The 20,275-nt window shown below is 46.9% G+C and overlaps 1 protein-coding gene across 2 annotated transcripts in view; it reads left to right on the top strand.

Moving 5' to 3' along the window:
* shank2b (SH3 and multiple ankyrin repeat domains 2b) overlaps window positions 1-20,275 on the top strand; it is a 1,331,733-nt gene that overhangs the window by 335,358 nt on the left and 976,100 nt on the right. For both annotated transcript variants that reach the window (XM_086008225.1, XM_086008224.1), the window contains exons 6-7: window positions 4,628-4,699; window positions 12,403-12,511. In XM_086008225.1, the coding sequence (XP_085864351.1) occupies window positions 4,628-4,699; window positions 12,403-12,511 (181 nt within the window). The remainder of the gene's footprint in view (window positions 1-4,627; window positions 4,700-12,402; window positions 12,512-20,275) is intronic.

The raw sequence follows: 20,275 nt of genomic DNA, 5'->3' as shown, positions 1-20,275 counted from the left end.
TAGAATTCTTCATTAAAATGGAGAGTGAAGGAGTTGACTCAGAGACTAGGGTCCTGAATTTAAATAAAGGAAACTACGATGGTATGAGGCACGAGTTGGCTAGGATGGATTGGGGAACGTTACTTAAAGGGTTGACGGTGGATAGGCAATGGCAAACATTTAAAGATTGCATGGATGAACTACAGAATTTGTTCATCCCTGTTTGGCATAAAAATAAAACACAAAAGTTGACTCAACTGTGGCTAACAAGGGAAATTAGGGATAGCATAAGATCCAGGGAGAGGGCATATAATTTGGCCAGATAAAGCCGCAAACCTGAGGATTGGGAGCAGTTTAGGATTCAGCAAGGGAGGACAAGGGATTAATTAAGAGGGGGGAAATAGAGTATGAGAGTAAGCTTGCAGGGAACATAAAAACTGACTGTAAAAGCTTCTATAGATATGTGAAGAGAAAAAGATTGGTGAAGTCAAGCACAGGTCCCTTGCAGTCAGAATCAGGGGAATTGAAAATGGGGAACAAAGAAATGGCAGACCAATTAAATACATACTTTGGTTCTGTCTTCACAAAGGACGACACAAATAACCTCCCAGAGATGTCGGGGAACATAGGGTCTAATGAGAGGGAGGAATTGAAGGAAATCAGTATTTGTAGGGAAATTGTGTTAGGGAATTTGAGGGGATTGAAGGCCGATAAATTCCCAGGGCATGATAATCTACATCCTAGGGTACTTAAGGAAGTGGCCCTAGAAATAGTAGATGCATTGCTGGTCATCTTCCAAAATTCTATAGACTCTGGAACAGTTCCCATGGAATGGAGGGTAGCTGATGTAACCCCACTATTTAAAAAAGGTGGTAGAGAGAAAACAGGGAATTATAGACCGGTAAGCCTGACATCGGTAGTGGGGAAAATGCTAGCATCCATTATAAAAGATGTAATAGCAGAGCACTTGGAAAACAGTGACCGGATCGGACAAAGTCAACATGGATTTGCAAAAGGTAAATCATGCTTGACTAATCTACTGGAATTTTTTGAGGATGTAACTGGTAGAATAGATAAGGGAGAACCAGTGGATGTGGTGTATTTGGATTTTCAGAAGGCTTTTGATAAGGTCCCGCATAAGAGATTGGCGTGCAAAGGTAAAGCACATGGGATTGGGGGTAAGGTACTGTCTTGGATAGAGAACTGGCTGGCAGACAGGAAGCAAAGATTTGGAATAAACGGGTCTTTTTCCGAGTGGCAGGCAGTGACTAGTGGGGTACTGCAGAGATCGGTGCTAGGACCCCAGCTATTCACAATATATATAAATGATCTAGACGAGGGAACTAGATGTAATATCTCCAAGTTTGCAGACGACACAAAGCTGGGTGGGCGTGTGTGCTGTGAGGAGGATGCCGAGAAACTCCAGTATGATTTGGACAGGTTGGGTGATTGGGCAGGTGCATGGCAAATGCAGTATAATGTGGATAAATGCAAGGTTATCCACTTCGGTGGCAAAAACAGGAAGACAGATTATTATCTGAACAGCAATAGATTGGGAAAAGGGGAAGTGCAATGAGACCTGGGTGCCCTTGTGCACCAGCCGCTGAAGGTAAGCATGCAGGTGCAGCAGGCGATTAAGAAGGCAAATGGTATGTTGGCCTTCATAGTGAGAGGATTTGAGTACAGGAGCAAGGATGTCTTGCTGCAGTTGTACAGGGCCTTGGTGAGACCAAACCTTGAGTATTGTGTGCCGTTTTGGTAGCCTTATCTGAGGAAGGATGTTCTTGCCATTGAGAGAGAGTGCAGCGAAGATTCACCAGACTGATACCTGGGATGGCAGGAATGACGTATGAGGAGAGATTGGGTCGATTAGGCTTATATTCACTAGAGTTTAGAAGAATGAGAGGGGATCTCATTGAAACTTATAAAATTCTAACAGGACTAGACAGACTAGATGCGGGAAGGATGTTCCCGATGGCGGTGGAGTCCAGAACCAGGGGTCACAGTCTAAGGATAAGGGGTAAGCCATTTAGGACTGAGATGAGGAGGAATTTCTTCACCCAGAGAGTGGTGAACCTGTGGAATTCTCTACCGCAGAAGGCAGTGGAGGCCAGTTCATTAAATATATTCAAGAAGGAGTTAGATATATTTCTTAAGGCTAAAGGGATCAAGGGATATGGGGAGAAAGCAGGGATAGGGTACTGAATTTGGATGATTCGCCATGATCTCATTAAATGGCGGAACAGGATCGAGGGGCCGAATGGCCTACTCCTGCTCCTATCTTCTATGTTTCTATATGATTACGAAGTTTGCAGACGATACAAAAATTGGTTGTTTGGTGGAAAATGAGGAAGAAAGCTGCAGACTGCAGGAAGATATCAATGGACTGGTCAGGTGGGCAGAACAGTGGCAAATGGAATTCAGCCTGGAGAAATGCGATGTAATGCATTCGGGGATGGCTAACAAGGCAAGGGAATACACAATGGCCCGGAAATTCAGGTCCCAACGCGTGAGCACGCACTGGTTACTCGCGCGTAGGCCCAACGAAAGTGCCGGTTTCGTGCATGCACTGCGCATGCGCGGGAAACTGGAACTTCCGTTCCCCTGAAAGAAGGGGTTGACAGGTGGAACGTGTGCGCCGGAGAGGCAGCGCGTGCGCATCGAACTTAGTTTTTTTGCAGGTTTCTCCGGGAAGGTAAGTCTCCAGCAGTTACACTTTTAAAAAGCAGGCGCAAGGCCTGCTTTTAACAAGGTAAGTGGTGAATTAATTAAAATTAAAACATTTTTTCCACAGGTTTATTATTTTTAAATACTTTAAAGAAAGGTAAGTTTATTTTTAGCCCGTTAGAAAATGTAATTAATTTTTTTCAAAAATTTAAATTATTGTTTAGAATAGTTATTTCATGTAATTTATAGTTATTTAAAAAATGTGATTTTTAAAAATTTATTTGAGGTTTTAGTGATGTTTTGGGGCTTACAGTATTTATAGGTTTGACAGCTCTTCCTGTCAAACTTATGAATGAAGCATTCCCTGCTACCATTGGCTCTCCATGGCCCACGTGATCCATCGAACTAACTGCACCCCTGGGATACGCAAGCACTGCACGCCGGCAGTTGGAGGAGGCCCAGGATCGGAATCCCACGCGGGCCCACAGCACAACAGCCGGCGCGCTAGGTAAGTGCAGGTCGGGGGCTTGCACCCGCGGGAAGCCCCCAACCCGAATTTCTGGGCCAATAAATGGTAGGACACCGAGAAGTGCAGAGGAACAGAGGGACCTTGGAGTGCATGTCCACAGATCCCTGAAGGTAGCAGGACAGGTAGATAAGGTGGTTAAGAAGGCATACGGGATACTTGCCTTTATTAGTCAAGGCATAGAATATAAGAGCAGGGAAGTTATGCTTGAACTGTATAAAACACTAGTTAGGCCTCAGCTAGAATACTGCGTGCAGTTCTGGTCACCACATTACAGGAAGGATATGGTTGCACTAGAGAGGGTACAGAGGAGATTTACTAGGATATTGCCTGGACTGGAGGATTTTAGCTTCGAGGAAAGATTGGATAGGCTGGGGTTGTTTTCTTTGGAACAGAGGAGGCTGAGGGGAGATTTAATTGAGGTGTATAAAATTATGAGGGGCCGAGATAGAGTGGATAGGAAGGACCTATTTCCCTTGGCAGAGAGGTCAATAACCAGGGGGCACAGATTTAAAGTAAATGGCAGGAGGTTTAGAGGGGATTTGAGGGGAAATATTTTTGCCCAGAGGGTGGCAGGTGTCTGGAACTCGCTGCTTGAAAGGATGGTAGAAATAGAAACCCTTATTGCATTTAGAAAGAACTTGGATGTGCACTTGAGGTGCCATAACCTACAGGGCTACGGACCAAGTGCTGGAAAGTGGGATTAGGGTGAATAGCTCTTTGTCGACTGGTGCAGACACAATGGGCTGACTGGCCTCCTTCCGTGCTGTAAATTTCTATGACTCGTCTCTACGTGGTTCCTTCAAATTTTCGGATGGCGTAATCTTGGTTATTTTCCATTTAAGGTTTAGTTGGGAAAATATATATTTAGTGCCTTAGCACATCTAATACATTACAAATTACTTGCAAGTCATTCTTGTGATATGGACAGATGTGGTGTCCAGTTGGTGCAGTGGCCCACGCACACAGCAAATCTGTTGTTGGACGGGGGAGGAACGCTAGCCAGGACATCCTGTGGGAGATTGGCCACAAAATTTGGGCAGGTTCCTTTAGCGGCGTGCACTCTGACCCAACCCATTTTCGCTGCACTCCGGCGATTCGTTCGACTGGGCTGCTGGCCCAAGTAACCCCTCCCAAGAGCTCACTGTCTTCAAAGCTCTTTTACATCCACTCCAACAGGCTTAGTGTCTGATCTGAAGGGTGGCACTTCTGATAATGTAATACTCCTTCAGTGCTGCACTGCAGTGTCAGCCAAGAATATGCACTCAGGTCTGAAGAGTGGGACTTGAATCCGCCAAGCTGCCGCTTGCATTTTTAATGTAGACATTTTGTAACTAATGTTCTGTTCTTTCAACCATTATTAGCTCAAAGGAAACCACTTGTGATTTTTTTTTTATATTTGAAAAGCGTCACTGTAAATTAACTTGGGGAAAATGCATTTATTTCTGTTTTCAGTTTTGCTACAAGAAGCGGGTATACAAGCAAGCCAACGTCGATGAGAAGCAACTTTCAAAACTTCATACAAAGGTGAGTGTACTTTGATAATCTCAGCACCTTTTATAACTGAACATGTATAACCCAGAGAGAACAACGATAATTTTTTTTGCCAGATTTACTCTTTAGTTTCCTATTAAATTCTCATGGGGTAGTAAATGATCTGTATTTCACGTCACAAGAAAATTAATTAAATTACTTTATTACAATTAGAATAAAATCCAAATTCTCTTGAATAAAAATAAAATTGCTATTCATATGAACACCTTTGCACAAGAAATAAACTGCACATATAAGCAGACTGGGCAATCGGTGTTCAACAAAGTGTAGGAACAATATATTCCACTGAAAGGAAAGAACAAGCTAAACACTAATGAGACTCCATAGATGAATAAAGCCATAAGGGAACAATTGAGGCTAAGGAAAGAGGCATACATTAAGTACATGGACAGCAGGGGTGTGCATGATAAGGGAGAATACAAAGAGATTAGAAGTCAAAAAAACAATTTGGGAGGCAAAGAGGAACTATGCAATTAAATTATCAAGGAACATAAAACAAAATAGTAAAATATTTTACAGGCACATCAATAAAAAAAGGAAGGTTGGGATTGGATTAGGGCCATTAAGGGATAGACAGCATAATACCGCAGTTAACAATGGAGAGATGGCAGAAATGTTAAATAATTATTTTGCTTCAGTATTTACCAGGGAGATAGAATAGGTGGACATGTCATTGGATGATGAGATTAGTAATGAGATAAGTGCATTTAAAATAAAAAGAGGGGATATATTAAATAAACTAATCAAACTCAAAGTGGATAAAACCCCTGGTCCAGATGGGTTACATCCATGCATTTTAAAAGAATCTAGGGAAGAGATAGCAGAGGCATTACTAAACATATTTAATAATTCATTAGAAAAAGGTGTAGTGCCAGAGGACTGGCAGGTAGCTAACGTAATACCTATATTCAAGAAGGGAGCTAGAACATGTCCAGGGAATTATAGACCAGTCAGTGGTAGGAAAAATAATGGAATCCCTACTAAAAGGAGAAAACAGAAGAACATCTAGAAACCAAAAATGTAATCGGGAATAGTCGGCATGGATTTCAAAAGGGAAAGGCTCGCTTGACCAACCTCATTGAATTTTCTGAATAGGTAACAGAGAGAGAGTAAACAATGGTAATGCAGTAGGTGTAATTTATCTAGATTTTCATAAGGCCTTTGATAAGGTACCCCAGAATAGACTGATGAACAAGGCCAGAGAATGCGGAGTCAGGGGACAAGTAGCAGAATGGATAGGTAGCTGGCTTCAAGACAGAAAGCAGAGAGTAGGGGTAAAGGGTAGCTATTCACAAGTGGCAGAAGGTGGGTCCTGGTGTTCCACAAGGATCAGTGCTGGGACCACTGTTGTTCACAATTTACATTAATGATTTCGACTTTGGAATCAAAAACACAATTTCTAAATTTGCAGATGACACCAAATTTGGGGGGATAGTCAATACTGAGGAAGACTGCAACAAATTACAAGAAGACATTAATAAACTTGCAGAATGGACATATAATTGGCAAATAAAGTTCAACACAGATAAATTTTGGTCGGCAGAATAGGGAGGTCACTTATCACTTGGAGGGTGAGAGTCTAGCTGGGTAGAGGAACAAAGGGGTACAAATACACAAATCACAAAGTTGTGACACAGGTTAGCAAGGCCATAAAAAAAGCAAACCAAGCACTAGGGTTTATTTCTAGAGGGATAGAACTGAAAAGTAGGGAAGATATGCTAAACCTGCATCAAACCTTGGTTAGACCACACTTGGAGTACTGCGTACAGTTCTGGTCGCCATATTATATAAAGGATATAGAGGCTCTGGAGAGGGTGCAGAGAAGATTTACAAGGATGATACCAGAAATGTGAGGGTATACATATCAGGAAAGGATGAACAGGCTGGGTCTCTTTTCTCTTGACAAAAGAAGGCTGAGGGATGAACTAATACAGGTCTTTAAAATTATGAAAGAGTAGATACAGAGAGAATGTTTCCACTTGTGGGGAAGAGCATAACTAGAGGCCATCAATATAAGATAGTCACCAAGAAATCCAATAGGGAATTCAGACGAAACTTCTTTACCCAGAGAGTGGTGAGAATGTGGAACTCGCTACCACAGGGAGTGGTTGAAGCGGATAGTGTAGATGCATTTAAGGGGAGGCTGGGCAAGCATATGAGGGAGAAGGGAATAGAGGGTTACGCTGATAGATTTAGATGAGGAAAGACAGGAGGAGGCTCGAGTGGAGCATAAACGCCGGCATGGCCTGGTTGGGCCAAATGGCCTGGTTCTGTGCCATATATCCAATGTCATCTGGCAGGCACGATGTTTGCTTCTCGTTGACGTGTGTTCATATAGCATCTAATCACATCTCTCAAACGTCCCAAAGTCCTTCTCAGACGGTGAATTACTTGTGAAGTACAGTCACAGTTTCAATGAGATCACCTCTCAGTCTCTCTAGAGTTTAGAAGAATGAGTGGTGAGCTTATTGTGAAGTATAAAAATTCTTGCAGGGCTTGACAGGGTAGATGCAGGGAGGATGTTTCCCCTGGCTGGGGAGTCTAGAACTAGGGGGTCACAGTCTCAGAATAAAGGGTCGGCCATTGGGACTGAGATGAGGAGAAATCGCTTCACTCAGAGGGTGGTGAATCTTTGAAATTCTCTACCCCAGAGGGCTGTAGATGCTCCGTCAGTGAGTGTATTCAAGACAGAGATCGATAGATTTTTGGACTCTAAGTGAATCAAGGGATATGGAGATTGGGCGGGAAGGTGGAGTTGAGGTCGAAGGTCAGCCATGATCTTATTGAATGGCGGAGCAGGCTCGAAGGGCCGAATGGTCTACTCGAGCTCCTATTTCTTATGTTCTTATGTAGGCAACACCGCACACAACACTCCTGTGTGTCACAGTTGTGTACACTATCTCGGGGCTGATTAAGCTTTTGGTCTTCATGGGCTGCAGAGGTGCATATCACAGGGGCACTTGTGGAGTGTAAATCACTGCTTTCATTGACGGTTTACATCCCAACTCGCAGTTCTTGGCACTCTGGCTCAGCATTGAGGCTACGGCACTGAAAGCAGCTCTCTCCAAACATTTTGGGCTCCCAAAATTCAAATGGAACAAGGCAGGAAGTAAGAAATGTAAATAGGACCGAGTCACCTGGGCTTGGAGGGGCTGCTTACCAGTTCCGATGCTCCCTGCACTCACTCCAAGATGAAAGAATGGCCAGGTGTCTTCAGCACAGTTGGTGCAGCAGAACAGCTGGAAACACAAGCACATTTTAAGAACATTTTTCACACAAAAGTATTTGTATTAAAGAATGGTAGAAACTGTATTTATATAGCGCCTCTCACGTCTTCAGGATGTTTCAAAGCGCTTTACAGCCAACAGAGTGTTGTCATTGTTGTACTGTAATGAAGGCAAACACCACAGCCAATTTCTGCACAGCCAGGTCCCAGAAACAAGTAAGATAAATGACCAGGTAATTACATTCCATTTAAAATGATTATACTACTCCAAATGCAGTTAAGAATCACTTTACTATCGCACATTGGCATTTTACACCTGCTCTGTATGTAGCACAGTAGTTATCCATCAGTGAGGGAGCAGCACCAAGGACCTATGTTTATGTTCAAATTCAGACTAACCCAGCAGCATAGGGGTAACTTGGACTGTTTAAACCTCTGGTCTTGCACTGACTGTACTGCCTACTGATCGGGAGTCCCAAAGAGAGAATAAGGAGAACCGGGGAGATTCAGGAAAGTGGGACCGGATCACAACACAACTATCAATTACCTCGATTCACTAATCGCAGATGAAACTCAGCAACAGGATACATCAAATAATTAAAATTTCCCACATACATTCTTAAGGAGAGCATCAGTTTATTAACAAATAAGCCTTTCCTGGCTACTTCTGTTATAATATACAGCTGTATGACATGGAAGGAATTTAGAATAGATGCTAAGTTTTTTTTAACATTTTGCCACAGTCAACCTGTTAAGATATATATAGAGAGAGAGAGGGAGAGAGAGAGCGAGAGAGAGTGAAAGCGGGAGAGCAAGAGTGATGTAGAGAGAGAGAGAGAGCGCGACAGCGATATAGAGATATATATAGTGAGAGGGACTGAGAACAATAGAAATACAGGCTATGAAGAGAGAGATGGAGAAATAAAGATGAATAAATATCAGGTACAACCCAACAATATTAATGAATTAATATCTGAAAGTACATAGTTAAATGTTTTGCATCTGTAAAGTGTCTAAAAGGCGTAAAGTGCCCATAGAATGTGGGAAAGTGCGTAGGGCACCACGCACGCAGATTGGCTGAAAGGTTGCGTTCGAGATAAGCGCGTGCACCAAATACCTGCGGATTATTTTGCCGCTGCTGTGGAGGCTGAACTTGTCCGATTGCCAGGGAATATCTGCTGGTCACCCACACAGAGCTCCCAGTATCTGGTTGAGCAGCTTCAAAGAAGTGATTTGACAAGTTAATCCATCATTCGGGAAGTCCCCAAACTGCCACTTAGTGGCACAGATTGGAGCTTCGTGGGCTGCATATCAACAGCTACTCATCGCCTCTGCTAAATTAAGAAATAATTTGGTGTAGTTAAAGCAATCCCCAACTCCCCCAAGCTAAATTACAGGCAATAGTTTGTTTGGCAGGACTGTTTGAATTTGGTGTTGGGGTTTCTAGTTTTGATTATATAGTTTATGTTGCTTGTTAGAATCCTGCAAGGAAATGCCACGACTGAACATAGGTTTTTTTTTAAACCGAGTATGTTCGAACAGCATATAACCAGAAACACAAATGCAGCGGTTTTCAGGAGGGTGAGTTACCAAGTCTTCGTTGCCAGGTAGTCCGGTTTCGCCAACCCCATCCAACATTCGGCCTGTAGTTTGGACACCTTAAACAACAGCCCAACGGCTTACATTTATATAGCGCCTTTAAAGTGGTAAAACGTCCCAAGGCGCTTCACAGGAGCGTTATCAGACAACATTTGAGACCGAGCTACACAAGGAGATATTAGGACAGGTGACTAAATGCTTGGTCAAAGAGGTGGGTTTTAAGGAGCATCTTAAAGGAGCAGAGCGAGGTATAGAGAGGAGGGGGAGGGGGCGAAGAGGTTTATGGAGGGAATCCCAGATATTTAGGGAAGGAAGGGGGGAAAGGGGGGGGGAAGGGGGGGGGAGGGAAAGGGGGGGGAAGGGGAGGGGGGAGGGAAAGGGGGAGGGAAAGGGGGGGGAAGGGGGGAGAGAGGGGGGGGAGGGAAAGGGGGGGGAAGGGGGGAGAGAGGGGGGGGAGGGGGAGGGGGGGGGGGAAAGGGGGGGAGGAAAGTGGGGGGAGGGAAAGGGGGGGGGAAGGGGGGAGAGAGGGGGGGGAGGGAAAGGGGGAGGGGGGGGAGGGAAAGGGGGGGGAAAGGGGGGGAGGAAAGTGGGGGAGGGAAAGGGGGGGGAAGGGGGGAGAGAGGGGGGGGAAAGGGAAGGGGGGGGAAGGGGGGGAAAGGGAAGGGGGAAGGAGAGGGAAGGGGGGGGAAAGGGGGAAAAGGGAAGGGGGGGGAGAGAGGGAAGGGGGAAGGAGAGGGAAGGGAAGGGGGGGAGAGGGAAGGGGGGGAGAGGGAAGGGGGGAGAGGGAAGGGGGGGAGAGGGAAGGGGGGGAGAGGGAAGGGAAGGTGGGGGGGGAGAGGGAAGGGGGGGAGAGGGGTGGGGGGGGAGAGGGAAGGGGGGGAGAGGGAAGGGGGGGAAGGGGGAAGGAGAGGGAAGGGAAGGGGGGTGGGGGAGAGGGAAGGGGGGGAGAGGGAAGGGAAGGGGGGGAGAGGGAAGGGAAGGGGGGGGAAGGGAAGGGGGGGAGAGGGAAGGGAAGGGGGGGAGAGGGAAGGGGGGGAGAGGGAAGGGAAGGAGGGGGGGGAAGGGAAGGGGGGGAGAGGGAAGGGGGGGAGAGGGAAGGGAAGGGGGGGGAGAGGGAAGGGGGGGGGAGGAGAGGGAAGGGAAGGGGGGGAGAGGGAAGGGGGGGGAGGAGAGGGAAGGGAAGGGGGGGAGAGGGAAGGGGGGGAGAGGGAAGGGGGGGAGAGGGAAGGGGGGGAGAGGGAAGGGGGGGGAGAGGGAAGGGAAGGGGGGGAGAGGGAAGGGGGGGAGAGGGAAGGGAAGGAGGGGGGGGAAGGGAAGGGGGGAGAGGGAAGGGAAGGGGAAGGGAAGGGGGGGGGAGAGGGAAGGGGGGGGGAGAGGGAAGGGAAGGGGGGGAGAGGGAAGGGGGAAGGAGAGGGAAGGGAAGGGGGGTGGGGGAGAGGGAAGGGGGGGAGAGGGAAGGGAAGGGGGGGGAGAGGGAAGGGAAGGGGGGGAGAGGGAAGGGGGGGAGGGAAGGGGGGGAGAGGGAAGGGAAGGGGGGGAGAGGGAAGGGGGGGGGAGGAGAGGGAAGGGAAGGGGGGAGAGGGAAGGGGGGGAGGAGAGGGAAGGGAAGGGGGGGGAGAGGGAAGGGAAGGGGGGGAGAGGGAAGGGGGGGAGAGGGAAGGGGGGGGGAGAGGGAAGGGAAGGGGGGGGAAGGGAAGGGGGGGGAAGGGAAGGGGGGGGAAGGGAAGGGGGGGGAGGGAAGGGAAAGAAGGGGGAGGGAAGGGAAGGGGGGGAGGGGGGGAAGGGGAGGGGGGGAAGGGAAGGGGGGGGAGAGGGAAGGGAGGGGAAGGGGGGAAGGGAGGGGGGGAAGGGAGGAGGGAAGGGAGGGGGGGGGAAGGGAGGGGGAGGGGAAGGGAGGGGGAGAGGGAAGGGAAGGGAGGGAAGGGAAGTGGGGGGAGAGGGAAGGGAAGGGGGGGAAGGGAAGGGAGGAGGGAAGGGAGGGGGGAGGGGAAGGGAGGGGAAGGAGGGGGGAGGGGAGGGGGAGAAGGGGAGGGGGGAGGAGGGGAAGGGAAGGGGAGGGGGGGAAGGGAAGGGGAAGGGGGGGGGGAAGGGGAGCCATGGAGGGATTTGAAAACCTCTGTTGTAATCAGCGATTTTATGGGCTATAATTAATTCTGGGGGCATTAGCGAGCGCTTTAACTGCAGAAGATGAATTCTTCATGTAGCAGAGGTGGTCACTAGATGTTTCAATGCTTGAGGATGAGGAACTTACAGGGTTACAGACAAAAAGCGGGGATGTGGGACTGAGCATGGCTGCTTTTTCAAAGAGGCAGCACAGGCAACGACAGGCTGAATGGCCTCCTTCCGTGCTGTAAGATTCTATGTCTACAGAGCTGGGCATCAGTGCTTTAAAGAAAGATGCTGCAACACTTAGCCCCAGGCTGAGGAACATCACTGTGAAAACAGTACACTGTGTGAGTTTAAATATGATCGCTTGTCCAGCAGCATTTCTTGCTAACAGAAACTTGGGTTCAGGTATCACATTCCTATTGTTTGCTGAAAGTTGACCAGTTGCAGATTGGCAGGTTTGTTGGCAAGTGTCTTGTTCCGACCGAGCAAATCAAAATGAAAATGCCCGAAGCAAACTATGCCCTTCCTTTCTGGTCTTTCCTTACTTTGCAGCGAGCAAGACGCAGCTGAGAAGCACTGGGAATTGTCCTCTAATATATCTCCTAATTGCTTCCTACCCGAAGCAGCTATTCCTCTGCGACTGTGGTCATAAAACAATACTTGACTTTGGGTTTTTAAAGCTTGCTGGGTTGGTGACGGTGCCCGAGGCACTTTTCAAACAATTGCATTTTGTTTTCTTCAGGCCAACCTTAGAAAATTTATGGACTACGTTCAACATCATACACTTGAGAAAATTGCTAAGCTGCTGGATAGAGGGCTGGATCCTAATTATTATGACTCAGAGAGTGGAGGTATGTGGACGAGCAGGATTCCTCGCAGAGGGTATTTTTTTTTGATCCTGCAGCTGCGAATGTTTGGAATTATTAAGATGATTAATCATGTCTGTAAAGTCAGTGGGCACGTATTAACTGCAGATAATAGGACAATACAGGCACAATGTAATCTGGCACAATTTAAATAAGACTTCTTTCACTAACGACAGCACGTAATAGCGCGTTTACTAGCGGCATCGCAATTGCACAGCACGGTGGCATTCGTGGGCTTTGTGCAGATTCATGCCTCTTGTGCTGTTGATACTGGTTGGGCTACGAAGGAAGCGGTGAGTGGAAACTAGATACAGGCTGAGGAACGTTGGATAGACGGGAAATTCTGAATGAGTTGCACCACCTTGTGCCCAGCTTAGTTCATTACACAAGGAATAATGTGCTGGGGAGCTGATCAATTTTCCGCCTTAAAATGGCAATGGCACTTCACGGTTTCAAGGACACAGTCACGCACGAGGACGTAATTGTGCAGAGTGAGCAAGGACCCACTAGCGGGACAGATGCAGAATTCACTAACGTCCTGCTGAGCAGATGATTCATGTCAATTTGGAGAATAAAGATACGTACACATTGCAATGTCTGTCAAACTGTTGTTCAATCCAGCATTTTTACAGGAAACTCCAGTGGTAAATCAAGAAAGAACTTACACTTACATAGTCCCTTTCATGACCTCAGGATGTCCTGAAATGCTTTACAGCCAATGAAGTACTTTTGAGATGTAGTCACTGTTGAAACGCAGCAGCCAATGTGTGCACAGCAAGCTCCCACAAACAGCAGTGTTATTAATGACCAGATCATCTGTTTTAGTGATGTTGGTTGAGGGATAAATATTGTCCAGGACACCGGGGAGAACTCCCCTGCTCTTTGTTGAATAATACCATGGGATCTTTTACGTCCACTTGCGAGAGCAGACGGGGCCTCGGTTTAACATCTCATCTGAAAGACGGCACCTCTGACAGTGCAGCACTCCCTCAGCACTGCACTGGAGCGTCGGCCTAGATTTTGTGCTCAAGTCTCTGCAGTGGGGCTTAAACCCATGACCTGATTCAGAGGTGACCCACTGAGAGAGAGACACCTGATGAAATATTGAAGGGGATGTGAAGACAGCAGGTGACTGGGGCGGAGGAGAAGGGTGTGAGATGGTAACTTAAAAAAAAATTCCAACTAGGAGTAAAGGGGCTGTATCAAAGGCTACATTTTTATCGATGAATAAGGAGATTAGGTCAAAAATAAAGTCTTGTGCTGCAGTCACATTCCACAAGTGAAGCAGAGTTGAAACCTCTTCTCAAGCAATGCCAAAAATAGGAACAGGAGTAAACCATTCAGCCCCTCGAGCCTGTTCTGCCATTCAATTAGATCATGGCTGATCTGTAGCATAACTTCATTTACCCGCCTTAGTTCCATAGAACTTAATTCCCTTGCCTACCAAAAATCTATCAATCACGGTTTTGTAATTTTCAATTGACCCCCAGTCCTAGCAGAATTTTGGGGGAGAGTTCAAGATTTCCACGGCCCTTCTCTGACGTCACCCCTGAACGGCCCAGCTCTAATTTTAAGATTATGCTTTCTTGTTCTGGACTCCCCCACCAAAGGAAATAGTTTCTCTACCCTATCAAATCCTTCAATCATCTTAAACACCTCCATTAGATCATCCCTCAATCATCCATACTCAAGGGAATACAAATGGATGACCTTACACTTTCCCACATTGAACGCCATCTGCCACAGTTTTGCCCACTCGCATAATCTATCAATGTCGTTTTTGCAACTTTCTGCTCGCACCTACACTATTTATTGTGCCACCTAACTTAGTGTTGTCAGCAAACTTAGATATACTGCGCTCTCTATTCCTTCATCCAAGACATTTACAAATATAGTGAAAAGCTGTGGACCCAGTACAGAACCTTGGGGGACAACATTAGTCACATCCTGCCAATTTGAGTACATGCGCATTATCCCTACTCTCTGTCTCCAACCAATTCCCTATCCAAGCCAATAGGTTGCCTCCAATTCCATGTGCTCTCATTTTTGTTAACAGTCTCTTATGCGGAACCTTGTCGAATGCCCTCTGGAAGTCCATATAAATAACATCCATCGACACTCTCTGATCTACCACATTAGTTACCTTCTCAAAAAGTTCAACTAGGCTCGTTAAACATGACTTACCCATTACTAATCCATGCCGGCTCTCTCTGATCAGCTCATAGTTGTCCAAATGCTCCGTCACTCTGTCCCTTATGACAGATTCTAGTAACTTCCCCACAACTCACCTTAGCCTAATAGGCCTACAGTTTCCTAGTTTAACTCTCTTACCCTTCTTAAATAGTGGAGTGACAGGGGCAATTTTCCAATCTAATTCCTGACTCGAGAGAGTGTTTTGGAAGATCATGACTAACTGCATCAAGAATTTCCTCACCTACTTCTTTTAATACCCTGGGGTGGAGATTTGTCGATCTTCAATCTCATTAGTTTCTCCATCGCCATTTTAATTTTTTTTACTTCTGTTGAATCTAGTTAGTTTGCCCCCCTTGTGTTATTTTTAGTTTTCCTCATATCTCCGGTATTTTATCCTCATCCTCTATTGTGAAGACCGATTTTAAAAAGTAGCTACTTAGTAAGTCTGCCATTTCCTGATTTCCAATTCCAGTATCACCTGCATCTGTCATTAAGCGGCCCACATTACTCTTAGCCGCCCTGTTTGTAAAAACCTTTAGTGTTGTCCTTGATATCCCTCTTGAGCTTTTTCTCGTATTCCCTTTTTGCTTGGGAGTGTCAATCTGGTGCGAAAGCCCGAACTGACTTTGAAGCGAAGTGGAGTGAGACTAAAAACAGAAAATGCTGGCGACTACCTCCTCTAGCGAGTCTCAATCAGCATTGTTCGGTTGTCAGGTTTGCGGCTGCATTTACACTGTAACTGAAGTGTCTGTGGGAATCAATACCAAAAGCAGAGAAGAGAAGCGGAAAAAGGATTAGCAAAGGTCAAGGGAAAAAAAACTGCTTTCAGTCAACATAAAGGGTGATAACAAAGGCTTTTATTATTTTCCGTTCTTGGTTTAACGAGACTGCACGTTGGGTAATCGTGCCAGTTTATGTCTGTTAATGTTGATGGCATGGGGTGGGGGAGGTGGTGGGTAGGTTGGCGGCTGTGCAATTTCCTATACGCGCACTCAGCAATGATGGGGGCACCGATGCAGAATATCTACCTCTCCCCCCGCTCCCCAACCACCTTCCCTCCATCATCTCTGGCATGAGGTGGAAGCTCATAGCTGGCTTGCTGTGAACTGCAACACACCAGTTGCACATGGCCAAATGTTACTGTGTTGTTTTCAACTCACGATCCTGATAGAAATTTGCATTTTATTTTATCGGCACCTTTTTAACTTCCCGAGGACGAGTTAGGCACAAATTTAGGTCAGATGGAGTTTTTGAAGTCCATTTAAAGGGCAGATGACGGCTGTAAGTAATGAAACGATCTGTTCCTGGCCCACGGTCTATGAATTAAAGCTGTCAAGGCTGGTCCCCTAGTGACCCGACTACTCTCAGCCTTTCGGGATAAAAGCTTGCTGTGTTCAATCTAATGGAGTCCAAGGATACCACTATAGTAGGGCAATACATCATTTATTAGGAAACCCATGATAATCATTCTTCAAACACAATCTATTCAGACTAACTAAGAGCGGATAACATTTTGGAATTATTTATAACAAGGGTTAGTATGTAGAGGGCAAGAAAGAAGGAAAGAATTTGCAGTTATTTCATTCCTTTTATGTACCTGTTGTGCTTCACTCCTAATGAGCTACTTTCGAAGTGTAGTCAGTGTTGTTTTGTACACAGTAAGATCCCTCAAACAGCAGTGAGCTGAATGACCACTCGATCTGTGGTGGCACTGAGATGATCACTGGCCAGGACACTGGGAGAACTTTGAAAATCCCATAATCTCTACCACCGAGAAGGACAAGGGCAGCAGGCACATGGGAGCACCATCACCTTCCAAGTTCCCCTCCAAGTCACACACCATCCTGACTTGGAAATATATCGCCGTTCCTTCATCCTCGCTGGGTCAAAATCCTGGAACTCCCTCCCTAACAACACTATGGGAGCACCTTCACCACACGGACTGCAGCGGTTGAAGAAGGACGCTCACCGCCACCTTCTCAAGGGCAACTAGGGATGGGCAATAAATGCCGGGCTTGCCAGCGACGCTCGCATCCCATGAATGAATATATGTTTAAAAAATGGAGACTGTTACATCCATTGGAACCTGCTGACAGGGCCTTCGAAAAACGACACCTCTGATGATTCGGCATCCCTCAGTGCTGCACTGAAGGGGGCGAGTTTGCCAGCCCTGGGGAGGCGGGTTTGGAGGCGGGACTGCCAGGAAAATGGCAGAATTTGGAGGTGGGTACCCATCCCGCCACCAACCCGCCTCTTCCCAGGAGGAGGGTACCCGACCCGCGCCGGGTCCCGTCTCCTGGAGGCGGGAAGGAGATTACAGCCACTTCTCTGCCTGTTGACAGGTAGTTAACAGGCAGTTAAGAGGATTATCCCCATTTTTCCAGCAGAGGCGTGGGCTTCCCGACGTCGGGAAACCCCGCCAGGGTCACTGAGGCGAGCCGTGGGCCTGCGGGGGTCAGAGGGGTGCAAAAGTGCACTGTGGAGGTGAGTGATGGGTGCAAATGTGGAGAGGTAAGTATGTGAGGTGAGTGGAAAGTGATAGAAAATGTTTACTTACCTTTGTTTCTTCCTGCAGGCTTCAACAGTTGGGGAACCGGAGACTCCGGCATCTCACCGGCAGAGATGACAGATGGCTGCTGCATTCTCTGATGCAACAGCCATCTGATGTCTGCTCAGCAGATAGGTTTGATGAGTCTTGAGTACAAGGACTCATCAAACAACAGAGATTGTCAGTGTTTGACAGCTTCACAGAGCTGTCAATCGATGACAATTCATCTGTCAAAAGTTTTTTGACAGGTGAAACGTCATCCGCTGACATTCTCTAACAGGCTTCCCCTTAATTGGCCTGCTGAGCCCGCTGGGAGGGCTTAACAAGGTCAATCCAGGGAAAATAGCGTGGGTTGGCCACAAGTGGGTGGAGGCGGGACTAAAACCCGACAAGCAGCAGTCCCGCCCCCAACGCGCCCCCATTGGCAAAATCACCCCCGAAGTGTCTGCCCAGATTATATACTCATGTCAGGGTGAAACATAGAAGATAGGAGCAGGAGGAGGCCATTCAGCCCTTCGAGCCTGCTCCGCCATTCAACGAGATCATGGCTGATCATCCATGATGTGTTGGGGTTTGAACCTGTAACGATCTGAATCAGAGGTGAAAGGGCTACAACTAAGCCATTACAGTTTCTCCCTGATAGATATCGACAACTCCTAACTCTAAAGGCTAGAAATGACTATTACCAGCATCAGTGGGCAAACACTTTACGTGTTCCTGTGACATTCTTTTCACCGCTATTTATTTTAACCCATTTCTGTTAAATAAGTTAACGGAAGGGAAAAAAAATAAGATTTGCATTTCTGCAGGGCCTTTCATGACCTCGGGTCGTCCCAAAGCACTTTACAGCTGCTCAATACTTCTGTAGTGGTAGCAATGACCAGATAATCTGGTTTTTTAGTAATTTTGGTAGAGGGATAAATATTAGCCAGGACACACGGGACCTTTTATATCCACATGAGAGTGCAAATGCAGCCTCGGTTTAATGTCTTACTCGAAAGACGGCACCTCCAACAATGCAGCACTCCCTCAGTACTGTCGGGCCAGGTTTTGTGCTTAAGTCTCTGGAGTGGGACTTGATCTTGCTGCCACTCAGCCATGTCTGACACCTCTTTTTTTTTCTCTCTCTCTCTTTCTCTCTCTCTCTCACTCTCGTGCATTGCAAAAAACTTACCCCTGTTTTGAGTTCACCCGTATATATTTGCAATACTAATCTGTAGCTTTAAAAATGTTTCCTACTATTTGAAAAATCTTGAGTTATCTTGACTTGAACCTTGTAATCTCTCTACCCAATTGCACACATCACTCAGTACAGAATGGCCCAGAAATTAGGATCGGGAGCTTGCCGCGCGTGCAAGCCCCCGATGTGCACTTACCCGGCGCGCCGACATCTGAAGCCTGGGCCTGCTTGGAATTCCTGTCACTGGCCCGGTTCAGATGTCGGCGCACTGTGCTTGCCTGATCCAGCGGCGTAGTTAGTGCGATGTGCCGGCTGGGATCAGGTGAGCACTGGGCAGCCAAGCAGGGGAGGGGAAACTTCATTCATGAGTTTGATAGTAAGAACTGTCAAACTCATGAAAACTACGGGCGCCCAAAACACTACTTAAACTTTAAATAAAATTTTAAAAACATCTCACTAATTAAATGAACTATAAATAACTTACTGTAAAGTCCTTAAAAACAATAAAGCTGCGGAAAAAATGTTATAATTTTAAATAATAGACCACTTACCTTAAAGAATCAAGTCCTTACGTCTCCTTTTTACATTTCTAAAAAGTTCAGGCCCTTACACACGGGCAAACCTGTCAAAAAGAAGGAAGTTCAAAGCATGCGCACAGAGTCCTGCGCGCACGCGTTGGACCTCTGAACCCCTTGGAGGAAATGCCGGTTTCCCGCGCATGCGCTGTGCATGCTGAAATCCGGCACTTCCAACGGGCCCACGCGTGAGTACCCCGTCCGTACCCACGCGTTGGGACCGGAATTACTGGCCCATTATCTTTTGGGACTCTACAAAGAAAGTGAAGAAATTCTTCTGCGTCAGTTATTCTGATGAATATATGTCCAGATGGAATGACAGAAATGAAGGGGAAAAGTTCTTTTTAAAATACTTAATGCAGTGTTTGGAATTATTACAAATTGCTTGGGTAAATATTTCAGTCAGGAAGAACTGAAGACCAGAACAGATAATAACTGATCCATGGAGTAGCATTTCTTGATTTACCCCAGTTTCCTCATGTCTGGCTGCAGTTCCACGGGTGCCAACCAGCCACTGGTCCATTTTTATTCATTCTTGGCATGTGGGCATCGCTGGCAAGGCCAGCATTTATTGCCCATCCCTAATTGCCTTTGAGAAGGAGGTGGTGAGTGTCCTTCAACCGCTGCAGTCCGTGTGGTGAAGGTACTCCCACAGTGCTGTTCGGGAGTTCCAGGATTTTGACCCAGCGACGATGAAAGATCAGCGATATATTTCCAAATCAGGATGGTGTGCGACTTGGAGGGGAACTTTGAGGTGGTGGTGTTCCCATGCGCCTGCTGCCCTTGTCCTTCTCGGTGGTAGAGGTTGCAGGTTTGGGAGGTGCTGCCAAAGAAACCTTGGTGAGTTGCTGCAGTGCATCTTGTAGATGGTACACACTGCTGCCGCGGTATGCCGGTGGTGGAGGGAATGAATGTTTAAGGTGGTGGATGGGGTGCCAATCAAGCAGGCTGCTTTGTCCTGGATGTGTCGAGCTTCTTGAGTGTTGTTGGAGCTGCACTCATCAAGGCAAGTGGACAGTATTCCATCACACTCCTTACTTGTGCCTTGTAGATGGTGGAAAGGCTTTGGGAAGTCAGGAGGTGAGTCACTCGCCGCAGAATACCCAGCCGCTGATATGCTCTTGTAGCCACAGTATTTATGTGGCTGGTCCAGTTAGGTTTCTGGTCAATGGTGACTACCATATTGATGATAGGGGATTCAATGATGGTAAGGCCATTGAATGTCAAGGGGCGGTGGTTAGACACTCTCTTGT

Source organism: Somniosus microcephalus, chromosome 15, assembly GCF_052327205.1.
Source record: "Somniosus microcephalus isolate GS21.2 chromosome 15, FLI_Smic_1.0, whole genome shotgun sequence".
NCBI classification, from domain to species: domain Eukaryota; kingdom Metazoa; phylum Chordata; class Chondrichthyes; order Squaliformes; family Somniosidae; genus Somniosus; species Somniosus microcephalus.
Note: the sequence above shows the minus strand (reverse complement) of the source record. Positions and strands in the feature narration are given on the sequence as shown.